The sequence below is a fragment of the Tachysurus vachellii genome, chromosome 13 (assembly GCF_030014155.1).
Source record: "Tachysurus vachellii isolate PV-2020 chromosome 13, HZAU_Pvac_v1, whole genome shotgun sequence".
Lineage (NCBI taxonomy): Eukaryota > Metazoa > Chordata > Actinopteri > Siluriformes > Bagridae > Tachysurus > Tachysurus vachellii.
The window spans coordinates 3,005,175-3,026,718 of NC_083472.1; the positions used below are offsets into that span (position 1 = coordinate 3,005,175).

The 21,544-nt window shown below is 38.8% G+C and overlaps 1 protein-coding gene across 1 annotated transcript; it reads left to right on the forward strand.

Moving 5' to 3' along the window:
• The first annotated feature begins 704 nt into the window (after nucleotides 1–704).
• On the forward strand, nucleotides 705–21,159 carry ccnd2a (cyclin D2, a). The gene is made up of 5 exons (XM_060884569.1): nucleotides 705–1,119; nucleotides 2,527–2,742; nucleotides 6,018–6,177; nucleotides 11,354–11,502; nucleotides 17,111–21,159. Exons 1-5 carry the CDS (start codon nucleotides 925–927, stop codon nucleotides 17,285–17,287), a joined length of 897 nt encoding a protein of 298 aa, XP_060740552.1. The 5' UTR covers nucleotides 705–924; the 3' UTR covers nucleotides 17,288–21,159.
• Nucleotides 21,160–21,544: the final 385 nt, after the last annotated feature.

Sequence of the window (21,544 nt, forward strand, 5' to 3'; positions counted from 1 at the left end):
ATTGTCTGGTAACGCCTTTGTGGAGTAAAGAGACGTGTTATATTTGCTATATAAGTTGTGCTTATCGCCAGTCAGAGAAAATACCCTAAACGACGGAGTGCAGTGGCATCACACATTTATCTGAAGTAACAACCCTCTTACACCCATTTCCTCGAAAGCTATCTCACCACAAGACTAGCAGTAGTCCACTTAAAAGCAAAAAAAGAAAGACAGCTTAAGTTAGACGTTAACTAAAAAAAAAAATAAAAAAATATTCATTTTGATATGAAAGACGTCCTAGCCCTCATTTTGGTCTTATGAGTACTAATATAACTTTTCCTCTTTTGTGCAGTCATGGGACTTACTACTGATGTTTAAACCTTTATTCATTAACTCAATATTAGACGTTATCATATTGCATGTTGTGTATCTTGCGCATGATCAATACAACAATTATTCACACCCAAACTGTCATCTTGCAGTATTATTATATTATTAAAGGGGTCGCTTGTTGCGTCACAGGTAGTCGGAGTAATGCGGAGTATTGCAAACTCATGAATTGTAGTTTCCTATCTTGCTTTTAAACATATGTAGGCTGTAAAAATGGTAGTAAGTTTTGCTATCATAATTTTTCGTGTTTTAATGGTCCAGCAGTCATTTGGCAAGCTGCACTCGGGGTTGGGTCAAAATAAAATGTGGGAGGGTTTGAAATCTGGCAACCCTGGAAGTGAGAAAAGAGCAGAGCAGAGCAGAGCAGTGCAGAGCAACCACCAGGGAAGGAAAAGCCTGAAAGATCTCCAAAGAAGCTGGACATAAGCACAGGATATAGACCCGCACACTCGCTTTACATGCCCTTCGACGAATTGTCCTTCTGCGGCTCCAGTTTTCTGGTGTTTTAGGGTTCCGTGTTTTTAAGATCGGAAAGCACTGTGAACACAGAGAGTAATGGAGCTGTATTGTCTGGAAGTGGACACCGTGGTGCGAGCTCGTCCCGACCCGAACCTTCTCGGCGATGAGAGGGTGCTTCAGAGCCTTCTGACCATCGAAGAGAGGTTTCTGCCTCAGTGCTCCTATTTTAAATGCGTACAGAAAGATATCCAGCCTTTCATGCGCAGGATGGTGGCCACTTGGATGCTGGAGGTTTGTGTGTGTGAACTTCACAGTATTTCCTCAGCACTGAAAAACAGCGTTATATCACCCCCGGTTCACTGTCAACCTGTAGGTCTGACGCCGTGAAAGGAAATAAAAAAAGCCATTTTAACGTTTCCGAATGGACAAGGCCGATTTTAAGGGCGTTTATTTTAAGAGACCGTTTTGGATCGGGTTCACGGTTGTGTCGTAGATTTTTGGAGAGAGCGACATGATTGCAAAGAAGTACGAAAAACGAGTTTGTCTAAGATAATAAAATAGATATAACATATCGTCTGTGCAGAAGAGAGTGTCCTGCATCATCATGCTATTTATTTATTTATTTTTTTGCGATAAATATTTCCATGCACACGTATGCAGTTCAGTGCTTTCCCCTGGTAGCTAGAATCTAAAAACGCCATGTTGTTTTTTTTCCACATTCGGTCCGCTTGTCTTTTTTGTATTTCATGTCTTCAGACGTCACAAAACTTTTTTAATGTCACTGGACAGACGGATGGACGTTTAAAGTGCATGTTTAAATCATGCGAATTATGTTGTGAATAATCTGTATATTTTTTTTCAAATATGTGTTCGCGGAAGGGCGAGGGCCCAATGCTGCTCCCTAAACCCAACACTAATCGAAATCGGTGTAGCATAGGAATTAAGTTAAATTATCCCCAAAATCTGTGGTAAATGTCGCCGATTTTTATCGGAAACGTTAGGCGAAGAGTTGGGCTTTATTTTCATGTATTGAATGTTAACATGAAGCTAACTGGATAATTTATACAATTTTTTCAGTACAATAGTTGGGTGCAAAGGCGACACTCTCGTCAAGCGCTGTCGGATACTTCTGTTAGGAAATTGCGTTTTTCTGACATAAAACATATTTCAGAGTGTTTGACAATTGTCGGGAATAATGTAAAACGCATTGCTGATCATTTATATGCATAAATCGTGTTCGTAGACAATTTATTTATATTTTTAATTATTTAATGAAAATATGACGAATTAAAAAAAAGCAAAAGCTGTTCCGTAGCCTACTGTGCTGCATGGCTGTTTTTTTGGCTCGGGTGATTGTGACTTGAATTCATTTCTTACTGAATGGACCGAAGGAATTCAGTTCTGTTTACAGAGATGTTAGAAAACCATTTTTAGTCTTCATAAAAAATGCATTTATTATTTTTATATTACACTACGTGATCAAGTGTTGTAGACGATCAATTATGTTACTGTAGCCTGCATTTTTAATGATTTCTTTTTACCAAAGAGCAAGATATATTTCCTTCCCACCCCAAAAACACACACACTTGTTTAATTTGTGATCAGATTCTATTTCCTGAGTTATTTCAATTAAGCAAGATGAACCACGTGTTTCTTCGTCCGGTGAACTCATACTCGTCGCTGTCCTGCCTTTTGCAGGTCTGCGAGGAACAAAAGTGCGAGGAGGAAGTTTTCCCACTGGCTATGAACTACTTGGACAGGTTTTTAGCGGTTGTACCCACCAGAAAGTGTAACCTGCAGTTGCTCGGCGCAGTGTGCATGTTTCTGGCGTCCAAACTGAAAGAGACGCGTCCTCTAACTGCAGAAAAGCTATGTATCTACACTGATAACTCCATCCGACCGCAAGAACTCCTGGTAAGCACCTAAATATGCAGTGTAGATATTTGCCTCAGATGGTGATTGAGGGGGAAAAACAAGAATTTATATATATATGTGTGTATATATATATATATATATATATATATATATATATATATATATATATATATATATATATATATATATACACACATATATATATATAAATGATTTCAGATATTTTGTTTAGTATTTTTTAAGGTTTAAGATAAGTCATTTTTAAGTTTATGAAAACATTACGACTTATGAAGGTAGAGTCTAGCTGCTAAGCCTTAATGGTTGTCTCTGTAAAGTGTGTGTGTAGTGATGGAGGGCCGCTGCAGTTTAATTATCCATAGATCTCGATCTCCATCTAGTGGCAAATATGTGAGTCCACTCCATCACTGTGTTGAGATGAAAATTCTCTCTCTCTCTCTCTCTCTCTCTCTCTCTCTCTCTCTCTCTCTCTCACACACACACACACACACACACACACACACACACACACAGATGAACAAATTAGATTAAGCTTCTGCATACTGCACTTATCATCATCATGATCATGATCATCATGATCATCAAAATCTTTAGTTTAAATCCAAATGATCCTGCTGTATCTGTATTTCTGTACAAGTCAGTATGCTTCTACACAAAGCCAAGCATCTGAGAGCAACTATGGCAACTCGAGCAACACAAGCTGGCTAAATCCAAATTTCATAATTCCAGAAACATTCCACAGTGATGTGCCATTCTCCCACAGTGTGGTCAAAAAAATGCAAAATCTAAACAAGACAAGAGTCCTTCTGCTCCAATGGAGGTCGATACAGTGCGTTCGCTGTGTCATCAGAAGTATTTGGATTGGGTTGTTGAAGTGTTGAAGATGTATGCATGCATGCTTCTCACCACAGGCTCATCAGTTTGTTTCTTTTGCAGTGGAAATCAACTGAACTCATTTTATTCTGGTCAAGGATAACACCATTATGCTATGGTCGGCGTAATTATTCTAAGGACCTCTTTTCTTTTTTTTAAACATTTGACACTGGTCTGAAAAGATGCAGGAAACTGGAGCTCGTCTGTAACAGTCACATCTTTAAGTTTTGTCTTTGCTAACTTGTGGCAGCAGCATAAAAAAGAGGAAGTGGGCATGTAAAGTGTGTTGCAAGCATAGTCCGCTTTCAGTTTTGCCTTAGTGCAGTGGCATAAGAAGTTATAGTCGCGAACTCTACTCCTTCTGTTCAGTCAAATGTATTTACTTATTCTAACTTGTTTCGTGTCATTTTACAGGTTAGTAAATGAATTTAACATGACTGTTGGGATACTATATGAATAAAATTACGTTGTTTCTTCTGAAAAATTCTGATCACGAAAGAGAAAGAAAAGAAACAAATTATCCATTTGTTTTGCATTGACACCTTCACTCTGACACAGTATACATCTCTACCTTGATGTGTCTATGTGGCATGTTGTCAGTTTTAATCTTTTTAGTTTAGTTTTATCAAAAGCATAACATCTTAGTATTTACCTAGATCGATTACAGAAATCCAAATGATCTGAATGATTATATAAATAGAAGCTATGGTTTGGATTCAATCCAAAAAAAATTCTGCTTCCTCTCTAAAAAATGTTGAAAAACAAACAAAAAATTAATGTTCGAAAAAAGCAGTGACTAGCAGCCTCTCAGTTCTGTTATCTTGTGTAGCATTTACTTCTTAGCTGTTTGTCAGCCCCTAAAGATCTTAGCTGTTTATTCTTGTGGGTAAGTCGTTCTAGTGCTGAAACCAAGTATGCGGAGATGGCAAGGAAATCATGCATCAGTGATGGCTGGCTGTGATCTCGATGTGTTTGTTCTGAATCCTTCTTCAGTCTGTGTTGTTGTTCATAGTGCAGCATTTTGTTCAACTGCACAGAAACATCACCAGTACTTTGCTGGTCAGGGGATTAAATGGCTAACAGTGCATGACTAAGTGCATGTGGTTCACCAATGAAGAGAAAGCATCTCCGTCAGAATAAGTGCACAGACAGTTTTACCCAATTACTCATTACTTTTCCCACTTTAGACAACAAACTCACTGTTTCCTAGACCAGGTAAAAACTGCCGCTGCTGACATCATTTCAGTGTGAATGAACGAATATTTTAGGATCAGGAATTTTAGTTCAAGTGTTAACTTTGAAATGATGTATTAGTGGTAGTGCCTGTTTGGCATTTGCTTAAATCTGTTGATGCAAAATAGGTCTTTTCTGGCAGTTATTGCCCTGAAGTTATGGATTAATTCATTCATGTTTCCTAAAGGTAATATCTTTTACATGTATGTCGTCTAATAAAAGCTACTAAAGAAGACAAATGATTAGTATGACAATACATTTCAGTTTAGTAGTTTAACTTTGGATATTTTAGGATTAGTAGTTTAGGATTTGAATTTTTTTTTGCATTAACTCACAATTAGGAAGAAAATTAAGTGCTGTGTGTGTGTGTGTGTGTGTGTGTGTGTGTGTGTGTGTGTGTGTGAGAAATAGACAGACTTGCATTCTCAGGAGGAAAGTACCTGATGCTGAACAGACACTGAGGTCACTGCTGTTGCAATTTTCTAATAGAGCTGAGTAGCTTAGATAATTTATTATTAGCTAGGGAGAGTAATGTAGCTGTAGCCTGCCACTACTCTGCTTATGTCTCTCTTGAGTGTAAATACCAGTATGTAGTCCATGGATCATACAAGGTATCCAGACTTAATGCCTGCTAGTGAAGTCCAGAAGCCATGATGAGGCAATAAGTATGAAGCAAATCAATCAGGAGATCAGAAACACACACACACATAATAAAATACAATATACCGGTTTCTCTTTACCTAGAAACTCAAACATGTTTTTCTTCATAAAAGCAGTAGAATGACTAACCATATATTTAAATTTATGTAAAAAGAATGGTTCTGTCCTCTATGCCCTCACTGGGAATAAGATTTAAGGTTGTTCACATTCACTCACAGTGGAAAGGAAAATAGCAGAAATGAAATATGAACCAACTTTGACATTTCCAGAATCCCTTGGGCCAACAGGCTAGAAAGCCAACCAGCATTTCATCAATTCATATTCCACTTCCAGCAGAACTCAAAATACCAAAGATACTTTAGATAGATTCTACATTCAGTCAATACCCCACATGACACTGTTCAAACATACAGAACGTAGGTCATACCTACTTTTACTTAAACATTATGTCAGTATCCAGAACAAATGCTTTCTGTTTTGTAATTGTTTAGATAATACTTTCTCTTCCATGCATCTTTGTGTCCTTTCAGGAATGGGAATTGGTGGTTCTCGGTAAATTGAAGTGGAACCTGGCTGCTGTTACGCCTAACGACTTCATTGAGCACATTGTGAAGAGGCTGCCTCTGCCTGAGGATAAGCTGGACCTGATCCGCAAGCATGTGCAGACTTTCATCGCCCTGTGCGCAACAGGTAATGGGGTTTCCAACGCCCAGAACCCTGCACGAATATGACTGTCTCTGTAGAATGTACTGTCTCTGTAGAATCTGTAGACTAATACTATGCCCTCAAAACAGTTTCACAACTCCCTACTTCATATCATTCCTTTTTATTAAAGTTGATTTCCTTTGGTCAGCATTTTTATTCTCTGTTTCAACATGTCCCAGCTCTTTTCAGTATTTGCTGCCGTAAATCACAGTTGATGGAAGTGCAGGCCCGTTTCATACCTTAGGTATTTTACTCTTTAATTACAAGTTTCTCCAGATGTCACAAGACTTAAAGATTAGAAATCTGAATTGGTGTTTAAAACCAGCAAACAAGTAGGTAAATGATATGGTACTTGGCACATGCTTTGTATTTGTATTCGATTTGTTGTGAAAGTGAGAATGGTAAAAGATCAACTGTCAAGTCTTGTAGGTACTGATATCCTGTGTCAACATGTCCACGACATGTCCATGTTGAAAAATACACTCATCTGCTAATCTCCAAAAAACCTGAAATGGAATTTCATTGGAACAGTAATGATGAAGATAGCATTTGTGTTGTTTTGGCAGGCACGGCACTACAAATTGCCTCATCGTTATATCATCACATGGAAATATGTAGGTTGAAATCATTGTGTCTGATGTCCTGGAAACAGTGGTATGATAAAGGGTGGAGGATGAGTTGAAGGGAATTTCGCTTCAAAGGACAGCTATCTGGTCCAGTCTGTTTCTGTATGCTGGCTACTCTGTGTGAGGACGACTTAAAGTCTTTGTTATTGGCAGGATCAAACATAGAGAAGAGACTGAGGGTGAGAAAAAAGTTAGTGGGAGGGCATTGTCCCAGCGGATCCAAACAGCAAAGCATGTCATGTTTTCATATCTCATCCCCACTTCTCACGCCTCCTAGCTGCTCCAGGGCATGACTGTTTTCCCATGTTCAGGAGTCTTTGTGAGGCTGGTTCTCCCAGCCGACTTTACGCTCCCGCTGCCAAGAGAAGTAATGGGACGTACTCATATTTCCCCTGGGCTCCCATGTCCCTCCCTGGGGTTGCTCATCTCGCCAGGAGAATCCCCCCACACCTCTTCACTGAACGCAGCATAGGAAAGGGCGTAAGAACAGTGGGAGTAACAGGACGAGAAGACAGGTCTTTAAAAATGCCATGTTTGATGTGGGCTCTCTTTTAACTGATTGTGCAATGGATATTGTAGGTATGTTGTGCAACTACTCTGACAGGAGGTATTGATGATATCCTTGGGAACTGGCTTAAATACCATTAAACACCCTTGCTGTTATCCATCACAGTCTCACCTTCCCTTCCTGAGCCACAAGTTTTAAATCCTTTTCTCAATCCTGTTCTGCTGTAATTATCAGACAGGGGTGCACTAGATGATTACTTCTATTTTTCTCTATATCTCTTGACTATTCTTTTGGCAATTTTTTATTCAAGTTCTTCAAAAAGACAGGCAGCATTGGTTTCTTCCATGAAACTTGCTATAATTCTAGGCAAATGTTGGCCTAGTTGCCCACACCCAAAAAAATGGGCATGTGCTTGAAAAGACTTAAGGCTATTGACTAAATTGTGGTATCTTCACACTTTTGATACTCTAGCATGATTCATATCCTTTGTATCTGAACAAGAATAAATACAAGCATTGTATTTGTTAACAGTTCAACTTTAGGATTTGGTTAATATAGTCTATTGTTGGGAAAGGATATAGGGATAATACTCTATCAAACATCCCATAGAGGCCATTTGTACCCGGTAAACTAGTAAAATTTCCTACAGTAAATATGTAAACCAAGAAGGCATGATTCCACTCTCCACTGATTGCCATTTCTTCAGTCAGTTCTGAAAAACGACTGAAAGAACAATAATAATTTTTGACCAATTAGTCATGGCTTCCTATGAGTCTTCTTCCTTTCTATGCTTTGGATAATTTCTTGCGTCCATACAGCAGGAAGAACTTAAAAAAATAAACAAGAAAAAGTGAGTATTCGCTTAAGAATTTCCTTTTCTCTGTGTCATACAAGTTGTCATATATTTAACAATTTTCTGACGCTAATAAAAACCACAGTATCCTGTCTGAGCGCTATTATTAATGCAAAATGTTAATGCAAAGTTCATGTTATTCTAAATGTCCCACCCATGCTTGAATATTTTAACCGTATAGGTGGTGATTTTCTTGTCTGGTCTCATGAGCATTTAATCATAAGGGTATTGAACATGGTTCTTCTTCACTGAAGATGTGTGCTTGTCTTATAGGAGAGGTTCAGCAAAAAATAAAAAGTGTTTTGTGTAGTAAATGGTGCTAGCCTAGAGTGTGTGTGGGTGTGTGTGTGTATGTAGGGAGAGGTCATCATGGTTAAAACATGATTCTGCCAATTTTGTCATTCCTGTTTTTAGAGGCCCTGCTACCTCCCTCGCTGGCCTGTGTACTGTTGCTCAAGCATCTCAGCAATGGTGCAAGACTGAAGCAAGTTATTACAGGATTTCAAAAGTTGACAAGGAATCCTGTTTTCATTTTGTTTGAGTTATGGTATCTTGGCTGCTGAGAAAGTGTAGACGTTTCCTGAGATGCAAAAAATACCAGGACAGTTTGGAGATTTGGTTTGGAGAGTTCCAAATTAGTCTTATTGTTTTGCCCTATCGATTTAGTAAAGACGGTGAACAGGACATGGCGAATTTCACGGTAAGAGTGAGGATGTTCTGAGGCCCTTTGCAATTAGCAGACCCGCTGATTTAACATTCAACAGATGGTGGTAGTGTTATAGAAACATTGGCGTTTAAGTGCCACCAGTGAATCTTAACAGAGACAGACATACAGTAGCAGGTTTAGAACCTACCACATTTTACAAACCCACAAGAGCCCAAGAATTTACTGTCTGTAAGCTCCCTCACCTACACACATAAGTGGCTTATTCCATTTGACTGCAGGCTGTGTTGGGTAAGGAACTGTGATGCCAAATCCAAAAAAGTTGTTTACATTTAACCTTTATCAATCAGGGGAGCCTGGCTGCTCACAATGGGACTTTCTGTAAACGGAGCAGCTAATAAGGTATGCATTTGAATGTAATCCTGGCAGATGATTTATTACCTTTAAAGAAAAAACATCCCTCTATGGCTGTTTCTCAATTTTCCAGATGTTTAATTAATTTGAATTTAAATGCATATGCAGTGCAATGCACCCACCCAAGAGTTGGCTGTGCTGGTATGATACTGGATACACTGTTTGGGCAGGGCAAGAACATGGCTCATTGAGGGAGGTAAGAGGCTGGCAGAGCAGGCCAACCACCTCTTACAAAGAGCCTTCCTTAGCAAGCGCCACTGCTACATAGACTGTGTTTCTCCAAAATATCTATTAGGGTGTGTAAAATACAGTCATTTTTAGTCTGTCTCCCTTTCAGAAACACAGGTAGTTTTCTTTGCTCCTGATTGCTACATCACGTGTGTAAATAAACTACAAGCATACTTATATAGTCATCTCTTTTTCTGTCACTTTTGCAAAAGGACAAGAAACACTGGTTTTTCAAATACAACCCAAAGGAAATTGGAAATATGTAATCCAAATTTCTTTCCTCTTTTCTCTTGGAGCTGGAGCTAAAAATCCGTCACTGTCCCAGAAAGACAAGTGCATTTATTTGTCAATACATCCACAAGATCTGTGGATGGTTCTGAATGTTAAAATGGTAATAAAAGGATAGTTGCCATCAGCCATCAAAGGCCCACCTCATTGAATTTTCTCAAAAAGAATGAAAAAGGAAAAAAAAACACCATCAGTGCCATATTGAGGTTTGCTTTGAATACGGTAACATGGTAATGCAATGGCTGCTGGAGTCCACTTCATGAGCCCAGAGGTGGCCCAGCATCAGAGGAATGGCAGTGGGAGAGAGGGGGGTAGGGTCTTTTCTCCTGCCAAAAACCTCATGAGGGTCTGGAAACAGACTAAAGAATGACGTTCAGCAAAATGCACCAATCCACCCCCCCTCAATTCTCCAGTTAATTCTGGTGGCTCAAATCTGTCACTCCTTCCCCTCCCACCCAACCTCTCCTTCTCACCATCCAACCTTTGTGCAAGCTGTCATTTTGAATTGAAGTCCACAGAGGGGGCTGTATTTTGCGTGTCTGAGGATGAGATGAGGTGTTAACTTTGTTTGGCGAATCCGCACTCACTTACTTGCTGAACTTTGCTCATCTAATAAGTTTAAAGACAGAAGCCTTGAAAGAAACTTACACACACAAAACAAAAAAAAACCCCTAAAAAAACCATCACAAACCTGTGTGACATGGAGTCTGGTAAAACTTGAGAAATTAAAACTGAAAAGTATGAGCAGAGACAAGACTGTAAAAAGTCTGAAGACTGAAAAGGCATAAATCAACTAAGGCTCTTTTATCATTTCATACAATCCTGTTTTTTCTCCCTTGTCCTCGCATTTATTACCCACTTTTGGGTTGCAGCCGCTTTGCAAGCTGTCTTATTTGCATTATGAACGACAGCAAGAGAGCTAACAAGGTTATTGGTCTTTGTTGCACACGCCTATAATCACATGTGGAAGAAGGACCTACAGCTGAGCGCATTTGCAGATCAACGTTGGCTCTTTATTCCTTCCTTTTCAAGGGCTAAGGGGCTTTTTTAAGGGAGCCCGTGATTTACTTAGGAGCTGTTAAAAAAAGGCTGGATTGTGGGGGGTGGGAAGACTAGTTTTGGAGGAGAGGAGGGTGCTTTTCAACTTCTTTTCAAGTCAAACGAACCTTCAAAGTTATTGTGGACAGTCGGAATGCATTCGGTACGATGTAATTTTCCACCTCCATGTGTTTGTGATACAAAGTGAGTGGTAAATCATGGACGCCTCCAAGTTTGACTTTTGTAACAAACAACAAAAGCTTACTCGTAGACTATCCTGCTTTTTGAGTAGTGGAATTCCAACTTGAGAGCACGCTTTTTTGTTTTTCCTAGTCTGGTCAGAATGTCCATGGTTACACATGTTATTAGAATGCAGGAGTAGAAAACTGGAATTGTCTTCCATGGTTATTGATTCATCCCATCCTCTCTAATGCCTTGAAGTGTGTAGTGGTTTTGCATCAGTAGCTAGATGGCTGTTCGAGGTTCTTTTTCATGAAATGAAAGCTGTTAGTTCAATATACATCATAATTTTTTTTTCACAGAATTCAACTTTGCCATGTATCCTCCATCCATGATTGCCACAGGCAGCGTGGGAGCTGCAATCTGTGGACTGCAGCTCAACAACACAAACCATGCACTGTGGGGGGACAACCTTACAGAACTGCTCGCTAAGATCACAAACACAGAAGTCGTGAGTATTGCAACTTTTATCTAAATGTGTAGATATAAATTTATTATCTATAAACACTGGGTCATCTAATGGGATGTGTACCAAATTTACAACACAGTTAAAGGGAGTTTAAGGAATAGTACTGATTTAAATATAATTTATTTTTATAATTTAAGTATTCCATTGTATTATAGTTATATAGAAAGTTTTTCTCTTCTTCTTCTTATTATTATTAAAAGTATGTCATTGTTCCAATCTGGACATGGAGAAGCACAACAATTCTTCTCTATGATCACCCTGAGCTACATATTTGTATCATGTGAAAATTAAGCCACTGGCAAAGCATTAAGCGCTTTTCCCTTCGTTTTTTTTTTTTCTTTTCACAGCTGTCCCCTAATTCCTTCTCTGCCTCTGGCACTCACTTATTTGCCCAAAGAGGTCACATGTGAAATGTGTGTGAAGCTCTGTTAATATGGTGGAACATACACTTGAATAACACAGTTGGTTTTGCAGCAGGAAGGCATCAGTTAGTTTAGCGTTTGCGAGTTCAATGCAGGCAGAACATTACATGCCACACGGAGAGACAGGCCTGCAGTTGCAGGCAGAGAGCTATGTGGCCCCATGGCAGGGTGTACAGTCCAAACACAGCCCAAGCTTCAGCTGCAGCAGCCAGGAGGGGGGCAGGGGTGGACTGGCTTTTGTCAGGGTGGTAACCTGCTTCAAACCAGGCAGGGAGGCTTTTGAAGGGGGCACATTTGGAAGGGTGATCACAGTGTGGTAATATTGGTGTTATTTAAAACCAAGAGCTCTAAGATGAGAAGGTCTGTCTTTTGATTGCTAGCACTGTCCTTGAAAAACATCAATGTGGTTCTGTCGTGTATGCGTGTGGATGAGTTTTAAACCATGGATCTGAGCGAGGAGATTGCGTTTTCCTCCTTATTGGGCTTGCCTCCAACTTCAATTCAATCTGACATTCAGACACTGAATTACTGGAAGTAAAATGAGATTGACCCCAACTGAGAGACTCTGAGGAAAGACTCCAGAGAGCTGGGGTGCAGTGGTAGGGCTTATGTGGCTTCATGCAAATGACTAATAAAGCTTCATGCATACATTGCCATATGAAGGTCACCTTAATGATATCCATTTTCGGGGCACTGAAGTAAAATTTGGTGGAGAGGAGTAGCAAGGAAAAGAAACAGAGAAAGAAGTAAATACGGAATGTAAGATCACCGCACAGATGGACACCTATCTCAAGTCTGCAGTATTCATCACCAGTGGGCAAATGCTTGCTGCGCCAGTGTGTCAAGACGTACCCCAAAGCAGAGGAAAAACAAACAGCCTGTCTGAACAGTGAACGTTCTCAGTGTATGAGGAGTGTGAGGTCTCTGCCAGAAGAAATGACCTGCCCAGTCCATGATCAACTCTTCACATTCCCAGATGCCAGTAAGCCATACATTTGAAAAACAAGCTGGCAAGCTGAAATCCGTCTGGATCTGATGGTGTTTTATGGCCAGGGAGTTTTAAAATGTAACTTGTTGTTATTTTTTTAAAGTGCATTCTTTCAATGTTATTCGGCCATAACAAAGACTTCATCCTGAGTGATGCAGACGACAAGTTCCCACATGTGATGGCTGCCAATCCAGTAGCATGCGTAAACCTGTGAATTTCTAAAGAAAGACTGAGAATACTAGGATTGCTTTTGGCAATTAGATTAGACCTTATCATTTTGCCTGAATTTCCTTTAGGACCTGGTGGTTTTCTTCGGGGTGAGATTACTGTGAATGTTCACCAGCTGCATGACTCTGCCAGCCATCCAGTCAATCGTCCTGCTGATACTTGTGGTGTCCGATGCCTGTGGTTTTCATCCAGACATGTGACACAGCCAACTAGCCCCTTTTAGTCGCTACTGTAGTGTTTGTGTGTGTGCAGCCTGAAGCACATCTGGTACGGTGTGTACAGCAGTGGGCTCCATGTGGCAGGCCAAACCAGGGTGGATGAAATTTGGCTTCAGCAACTCATGCAAACTGTATAGCCTCTCAGAAAGAAGTTAAAACTTTGAATACTCCAGCTGACATTTAGTGTTTACTGTAAATGGTGTTATTGTAGCTAATGTAAACTGTAAATGATGCTTTTTGGCTTGTTGTATATCTCCAGAGACTCACCGGGAGTTTTCATCTAACCAGTAATGTTGATTCCACTGGAATTGAATTAGAGTTTGCATTCAGATATGAATTAGTGGTGTTTCCTGTATGAATTGGTTCAGGGGCATGGCCCCCCACACTGAACACCTTTGCCTGTTTTAAGTGCTGAATGTTGGCTAAATGGACAAGAAGGGGTCACTGGTGAACTTTTCTAGACCTTTTGTAAAATAGATAACATCATAACTATAAAAAAAGAAACAAAAAAGAAAAAAATAGTAATGTGAAATGTCAGTCAAATTGAAGTTTGGCAAGTTCAAGAATGCACATCTGCTTGAAGCCATAACAGCAAATGATGCTAATATGAGTAAAGGTTTTTCGAGGGAGGTGATAACTGCTCATTTTTAGGATATTTTTGGTACGTACAATCATGTGGTAGGACCCTTGGCCTGTTGCACCAAATGTCTGGGACAACATATTAATCCCTTTCATTTCTCAATCCTCTGTTGGCCCTGTTTTGAACCCAGCAGTCGTTTCAATATTCCACAATAAAAAAAAAAATTCTTTCTTTCTCTAATGCTGCCAGTAATGCTGCTTTCTACTATCCATGGTGCTTCTCTTTTTCTGTTGTTTCTACTGTCCTGACTTTGTCATGGTCACATGGTAAACGAGTGAGTTCACCATGACTGCTGATGGTTTTACCGTATAGTAAAACTTAAATTATCACGTTTTTAATTGCTTTTTACCTTTTCTAAATTTGCCCCTCTTTTGACAAGATCACTGCAGTAAAAGAGCATTTTTGAAGCCATTTGGGTCAGCTTCATCCATCTGAGTAGCAACTGAGACTAATTCTATTAACCAGACAGGTGAACAGGTGGTCCACTATGTATCTTTCATTTTTTTATAATCTATCTTGGCCTTCGATTTCAACCCAAAACAATAGCCAACAGTGTAAATTTGGTAGCTAGTAAACTAAATTATTCTATATCGTCGGTTAGCATTCTTTAGCTAGCATCTTCTTTTTCTGCATGCTGTTTCTGTGGGTGCTTTTATGTATGTAAATATAACCGACAATTACACTGCTTTTAAAATATCCCCACTGAAGCCCATTAGCTGTAGTTTGTATATATTTTACTTTACTTTAACTTTAACTACTACCCAACATGCTGTGGTTTACAAAAATATATATCTGCCTCGCTCTCGTGTTTTTAGAATATGCACCAGACCCACCCTCACTTATGATAAAGTAGTTACTGAAGATTTATGAATGAATGAATGAATGAATGAATGAATGAATGAATGTTTGAATACTTGAATACACTTGAGTACACTTGGTACTTAGACGGAAACAATATTTGCTCTGGACTACTTGGTCCAGATAAACTTTCTTTTTTTTTAACCAAGAAACTGTGAGCTGTTAAAAAAATGTGTCAAATGTCAGTACCAAATATTCCAGATGCAAAAAAAAGAAGAATGTACAAAATCTGAGAAATGAAAGACACAGGAGAGAAAGAAAGAAAGAAAGAAAGAGAGAGAGAGAGAGAGAGAGAGAAAGAGAGAGTATTCTTATATACAAAAAAATATTCTTCAATATAATACATCTGCATAGAATAATTGTTTTTTTTTTTAATTTAGTATTTATTTTGTCTGAAACATGAACCAACTGACAAATGTAAAACAAACATTCAATACAATTTTAAACCCTAAAACCCACCACAATGCACAGGCATTCAAACTGCCAACACAGGGATCCACCTCAACACCTAAGATGAAGCCCATATGATGGATGCTACCTCTTTTTAGAACGAGTCACAATCCTACCAGTAGTCACACACTGAAGTCATTAAAGTTGCTTGAATTTAGCCTGTGGGGCTTGGCTCAGGCTTGCCTATGCCTCTATAAAGAGCAGCGGCGCACAGGGGAATTTCTTTTAAGAAGTCTGGCCTGGCATTTTTGCGGTAAGATACAGGCAGTTCCTGTGCATGTTTTATGCCTTAGTTTATTTTCTCAGTGGAATTTATTTCTTATGACTAATAGCAGTATGTCGCAGTGGGAAGCCAGAGAGACATCTTTAGCAGGGTGGCGGTTGCTTTTCTCTAGAGTGATGCAGACACTTCTATGTGCCATCAGGCAGTTCTCTTACCAGAAAAAAAAACTTTTGGACATGTACTTTCTCCCTGACTAGTGTTTTCTCTCATGAAGAAGCTAAAGTGAATTATCAGTTTTTTTTAATAATAGCCATTCGCTCTGATGCTTGGACTAGCTTGAGCTAGTAAAAAATGTGTTTCAGACACGCACTTATATGAATATATATATATATACATACGTGCTTACCTTGTCAGGGAGCCGTAGCTAACACTTTCAAACTTCAGCCCATCAGTTTTTAATTAATAGTCAGTGTCAAAAGAATGCAGTTTTTTCACAATCAACACATTCTCCACAGGCCCTGCCTCTAGGGCTTCTCACAGAAGAACTCCCACAGATGCCTGGTGTGCCTCAGACCCACAGAAAAGCAAAACAGGAAGCTGTAAACAGAACTTTGGCTCCACTAGAGAGTGCTGTTTTTCATCTTTAGTTTAAAAGAAAAAGAAAAAATATGTATTCAGCATTTACAGTTTGAATGCCGTTAGGTGCTCTTGGCATCATTCAGTTTTAACACCTCCCTCTTTTTTAATGTATTTTTAGATTTTTTTTTTTTTTTTGTCAGGGCGAAATTTGCATTTTCTGTGATTTGGTTCTGGACGAATAAGAAACAGGAAACCCGGGTCAACTGTTTGTACTGTATCTGGTGTAAACATATCTCACACACGTCATGCATTTATCATCCCTGATGACTGGGAGCCATATTCATGTCTTATGAATGTGTAGTTCTTTGAAGCTGCAAGGTGGGCTTGGTGGGACCCCCTTGGGCTGCTTACCCTCTTGTTAAAGAAAGAAAAGAAGAAAAGACGCAGTGTCTTTCCACAGGACATGGATGCAATTAACATAGCTTTTGTACAGCCTTTGTTTTCACTGTTGTTGTGGCAACCGGTTCAGTGGGTATGTCAGTGTGTGTGGGTGGGTACACGTGTATGGTTCCCCACCTGGCGCAGTGACATGGTTTAGGTCATCGTATCTTACATATGAGAGGCCTTATTTTTTTTTTTTATGCTTATGGAGAGAGACAAAATAAATGTAAACGGTTGGCTCTTCAAAATATTAACTTGCATACTCACTGTCTAAAAACTACTGCTAGTCAAATTTATAGAGACTTGAATGCTTGTAGGCATCTATTTCATTCTACAATCCTTTTTAAATTATTCTTATTATTTATCTGTTATGTGTATACCAGTACAAGTTATGTGTATACCAGTAGTCATGGGGCTGTTGTCAGAGGATATAGTGAAGTAAAATGAACTAATGTACTAACCTTTAGTCTGTTCATTCTTAAAAAAACAGTCAAATATATCGGAGTGTATTAACCCATAATCTGTCTGTTGCTGTGGTTGCAGGACCTGTTGAAGGCATGTCAGGAGCAGATTGAGCGTGTGCTGACGAACAGCCTAAGGGAGGGACGCAGGCAGCAGCACAAGCAGCAGCAGCAGGACCAGAACAACCCACGCAACAAAGCCTTGGATGACCAGGACCAGTCCAGCACCCCGACCGATGTACGAGACATCAACTTGTGAGCTCGCAGGAACGGTGCCTGTATCTAAACGAGAAAAAAAAAACAACAAAAAACAAAAATGACAAAAAAAAAAAAACAAAAAAAAACAGCCCATCAAAAAGTGCTTGCTAGTCTTTGTAGGTTTTTATTCTATTTTCAAAGGAAGAAAAAAATACACTTCATAAGAAATCAAAGATATTTTAGAAATAAATATAGGTATTTTTTAAATGAATTGATACTGATGCAAAAATTTCTATGGTGCTTCAGACGAGTAGAAGGGAAGCCAATAGTATTTTGCAAACTATTTTTCATTGTATAAAAAAATATATATATATATATATTCATTTAAAATGAATATTGAGTTATATTATTTTTTTTTCCTCAGTAGAAAAAAAGCTCGAGTTTAAAGAGCCTGAAATAGTCAACTTTATAAGACTAAAGGTACACAAATGGGGCTTTGTTTTTTTCCTGTTTTGTTGTGTTTCAGTTCATGTTCGGAAAGTCTGAGCATGAACGCACACAAGGGGTGTCATGATACTTGTTAGTTGAGTCCCCGTTTGGCTGTGTGGTAAAGATGTTAAAGGCCCAAGAATGTTAGGTGGAATAGGTTTTGGTAAAAGCCTTACAGTAAGAATGTGATTGATTTTTCTGTCTCAACAAAAGGTCCTCTGGGTAAAATTTGGTTAAAGACATTTAAATCGATTTTCCAATTTGTTATATTGTGCCATCAATGTTAAAATGATTTAAAAATTGCTTGCATTAACCAAATCGAAACATCTTAAAAGTCACAACGCAAATTTCATAATAATTCACCCAGTCAAGGGTCATGTCTTGAGAACAGTCAATTATTATTATTATTATTATTATTATTATTATTGTTATTATTATTATTATTATTCAATCAGCAACTTATTGTCTCTCGATTCTCAAAGCATAGAGATGTCAATAAGCTTTTGACAGGCTGCTTGTGTGTGTATGCATACGTGTTTCTGTATGTGGGTACATGTATGTGTGTGCGTGTGTGTGTTTGAGAGGGAGACAGTGAGATGTGTGTTTGCTTTGTTGTTGGTGAACTATCAAGATTGTGGTTCAAGTTGAGACCACACAGTCAGAGGAGTAGACAGGGGACAGAGAATAAGTCTACAGTGCTTTTTTTTTGTTTTGAAGGGTCACGGGCTACCTGTATCACTGCCTTCTATTAATGCGCTTTTATTTTTGGGCCTGGGACAAGAGGTTGAACCCAGTCCAGTGCACGGGATGTCGAGGAGGCTAGAAAGAGAGGAGACAGAAGACTACCTTCTTCGATATGCTTTTATGGGTAAAGGTAATTTCTTTCGACAAAGAAGGGTGTGAAGGAGAAGTTTGTATGTCATTACGACCTCCTTTGGAGTTTAACAGTTGCATTGTATACAGGCAGTCGATTTTGTAAGACGCATTTATTCGGCTCATCGCCGTTATGAGTTGAAGGAACCCAGGGCTACTTGAGTGTAGATTAAAGAGGCGCTAAAACAGAATTTCACACGGAGAGCATGGAGTCTGCATGCAGTCAATGAAAGTGCACGGTGGCATGAGATTCGTGCGCAGAGGAGGAGCATGGTGGTCATTAAGCTGTGTGAGTTTAAGGAGAGATGTATGCTGCTGCTGAGATAGACATACATTGGCATACAGGAGAGGAGGCCAAAGGCGAGGATTAGATATTGTTCCATAGATCACATGGTAATTTAAGTTCTTTTATATATTTGCTTGTTTGACTGTTAAGTTTGTGTATTTCCTTTTTTGTTTTGTTTGTTTTTTTTTGGATTACAGACCAGTATCTAAACCAGTTTGATTGACACTGCCAGCTAATTGGTGGGGAAGGTAATACACAGGGAAGCTTAATTGATTAGGGGAAAATTTGTTGATCTGTGCATCTGTATTTCCTCAGTTTCAACAACGAAGCACTTTGAGCACATATTTCCCTTAGGTCACAGAGAGAAAAAAATGGGCCATTATTTACGTGTCATGTGTATCCCTCCCAAAAGAAAGAAAGGGAGCTGATGCGATGTACATTGTCACACCAATGCCAACATTCCTACAGAAATGACAATATTCAAATTTCCAAATGTTCGAGTTAAGGAAAATGCATGTTTCCCCCTCAAGGCCTCTCTCTTCTTTACTTGAAATTTTGTTTGCTGTTCATTGAAATGTTAATTGGTTTTTATACAGTTGTAAATGGTAAAAATAAAACCTTGTAACATCAGTAAGTTGCCCGCTCCAGGGCATTCATTTAATTTATACAAAGTAAACTGGTGAAGCTGCTCTATCGGAGAGAAAAAAATGCCTTGTTTCATATGGTGCCTTAATTCCTTAATTTAGGGAGTGTTGTCCTGTGCCATTGTGCCTTGATCAGACTGCTGAAGTAGCCTTCAGTGTCCACTATCTTGTCATCTCCTACAAAAAGTGCTGCTTCCAAAGGATGGACTGGCATATGATTTAGCAAAGAGTCACAATTCTCTGACTATGATTAAGGCAGTGTGTGTTAACAGCACAACACAAACACTTGTGCACAAGTCGCTTAGCTTGCGTTACGAAGATGGTTAGGGGCGGTTTAGCTTTGTTTTGATAAGCATAGTATATGTTTTTCTGTGGGTAAAGGAGACTTCATTGTTAGATTGTTTTTTCATGGATAGCATATTTCCTAGAGGCAATTGGATTCCATAATTCAGGTTCCTCCCACTCTTTCACTTAAATAGCCCATAATCAAGCAATTATTTTATCTTATCCTGTTTTATCACTCACCCCAGTGCTCTGAAAATTAGTTGTAGTACTGTTTTTTAGAATTTATGGGTGGGCTTGGGCTTGGATATGGACCGAAATTTGCTTTGTACGGTTTGATACTGTATTCCAAAGTGAAGAGGGGTAGAAGTGGTTGTGAAGACATCAATCAAGTGTCAATATTTTTTGAGTTATTGTTTTTTTTTCTCCGCTGCTAAAAAGCTATGATTTTTGTTTCATCTTATACACAAAAATAACATAGTTGTGATGTCACTTGAGTGTGCTGCTATTTTATAAACAATTGTATTATAATTATTTTACTGCTTACAGAATACTTTGAGAATGCAGAAGTAGATGGTAAATAGAAGATCAAGAAATGTAATGAGTATTCGACTGGAAATGCTCTTTGTACAGTATGCTCTGAAAGCATGATTTCTTTCTTTTTTTTTATCTTTGTTTTCCTGCTCTGTTACCTTTTCCTCTCACAGTCTGTAAGTATGGTATGTCTATACCTCAGGTTTACTGGACAAAAGAAAACAAGTCTCTCAGTACCTCAAAACTCATCACAGTTTTCTGGGAGCCAATGAAAGACCGCATACAGTGGAGATTCTGATGGGGGGACTTTGTATAGTCTTCATTTAATGAAGCGTGAACAGCTTAAGGCTCCCACATGGACTTCAACCAACTATAGTGGATGGAGGGGGAAGAAAGTTGACCAATGTTTTAATTTTGGGTCTAAGAGCTGAGATATACAAATATTGAAACAGTTGTACATAAATCTTTGCATAAATTTGGAATCTTATTTCTCCAAACACCTTAACACACATGAACGTCCTATACAAAGTGACAAAATGTTGATGGACTTTGACATGTAACTGAGTTGCACTTTGCCTTGGCCTTAATAACACATTTTTTCAGATGTGCTGAAGGTATTTTCATCAACTGGTGTAGTATGAACTGTGACACCCTGCCAATAGGACAGCTCTCATCAATATATAACTGTGTGTGACAAATTTAACCATTTGATTGTCAACATTTACAGTACATGGATTCTGTTGCCTCCCTCCACTATGACCTTGTCATGTACCTCAATAATGTCTGTTGCACAGCCTCTCTCCAATAAATATCTGCTTCAATGTGTGTAGTGCCATATTTCTTTATTACTGTTCTCTTTAGAACATTTCAATACACATTATTTACTGACTCTCCTGGGAAATTAGGAGCTGTTAAGGAGCAACAATGTATGATAGTCGGCAATAATCAGATAGCTATTTATTTTGCAACAACAGGGGCTACTAGTTTTAATAGTTAATAAAAGTATAATAAATAGATAGTAGGCTTTCAAGAAATCAATTACCAGGGCATTTTTCCACTGACCAACAAAAGAAAAACATTCTATTTAACAAATATCAATACTTTACTTGAAATGATTGTTTAAACACAGACACTCCTTGCTACCTACTTGTGAAGTTTCTCTTCACGTTCTCCCCGTTGTTGGAATAATTTCCTTAGCACAACTGAGCAA

What these genes read in the sequence shown, in the direction of transcription:
- ccnd2a (XM_060884569.1), top strand. Translation starts at nt 925, where the DNA reads ATGGAGCTGTATTGTCTGGAAGTGGACACCGTGGTGCGAGCTCGTCCC. An exon ending in TGGCCACTTGGATGCTGGAG is followed by an intron (nt 1,120 to 2,526) that starts GTTTGTGTGTGT and finishes TGCCTTTTGCAG; the next exon opens with GTCTGCGAGGAACAAAAGTG. An exon ending in AGATCACAAACACAGAAGTC is followed by an intron (nt 11,503 to 17,110) that starts GTGAGTATTGCA and finishes CTGTGGTTGCAG; the next exon opens with GACCTGTTGAAGGCATGTCA.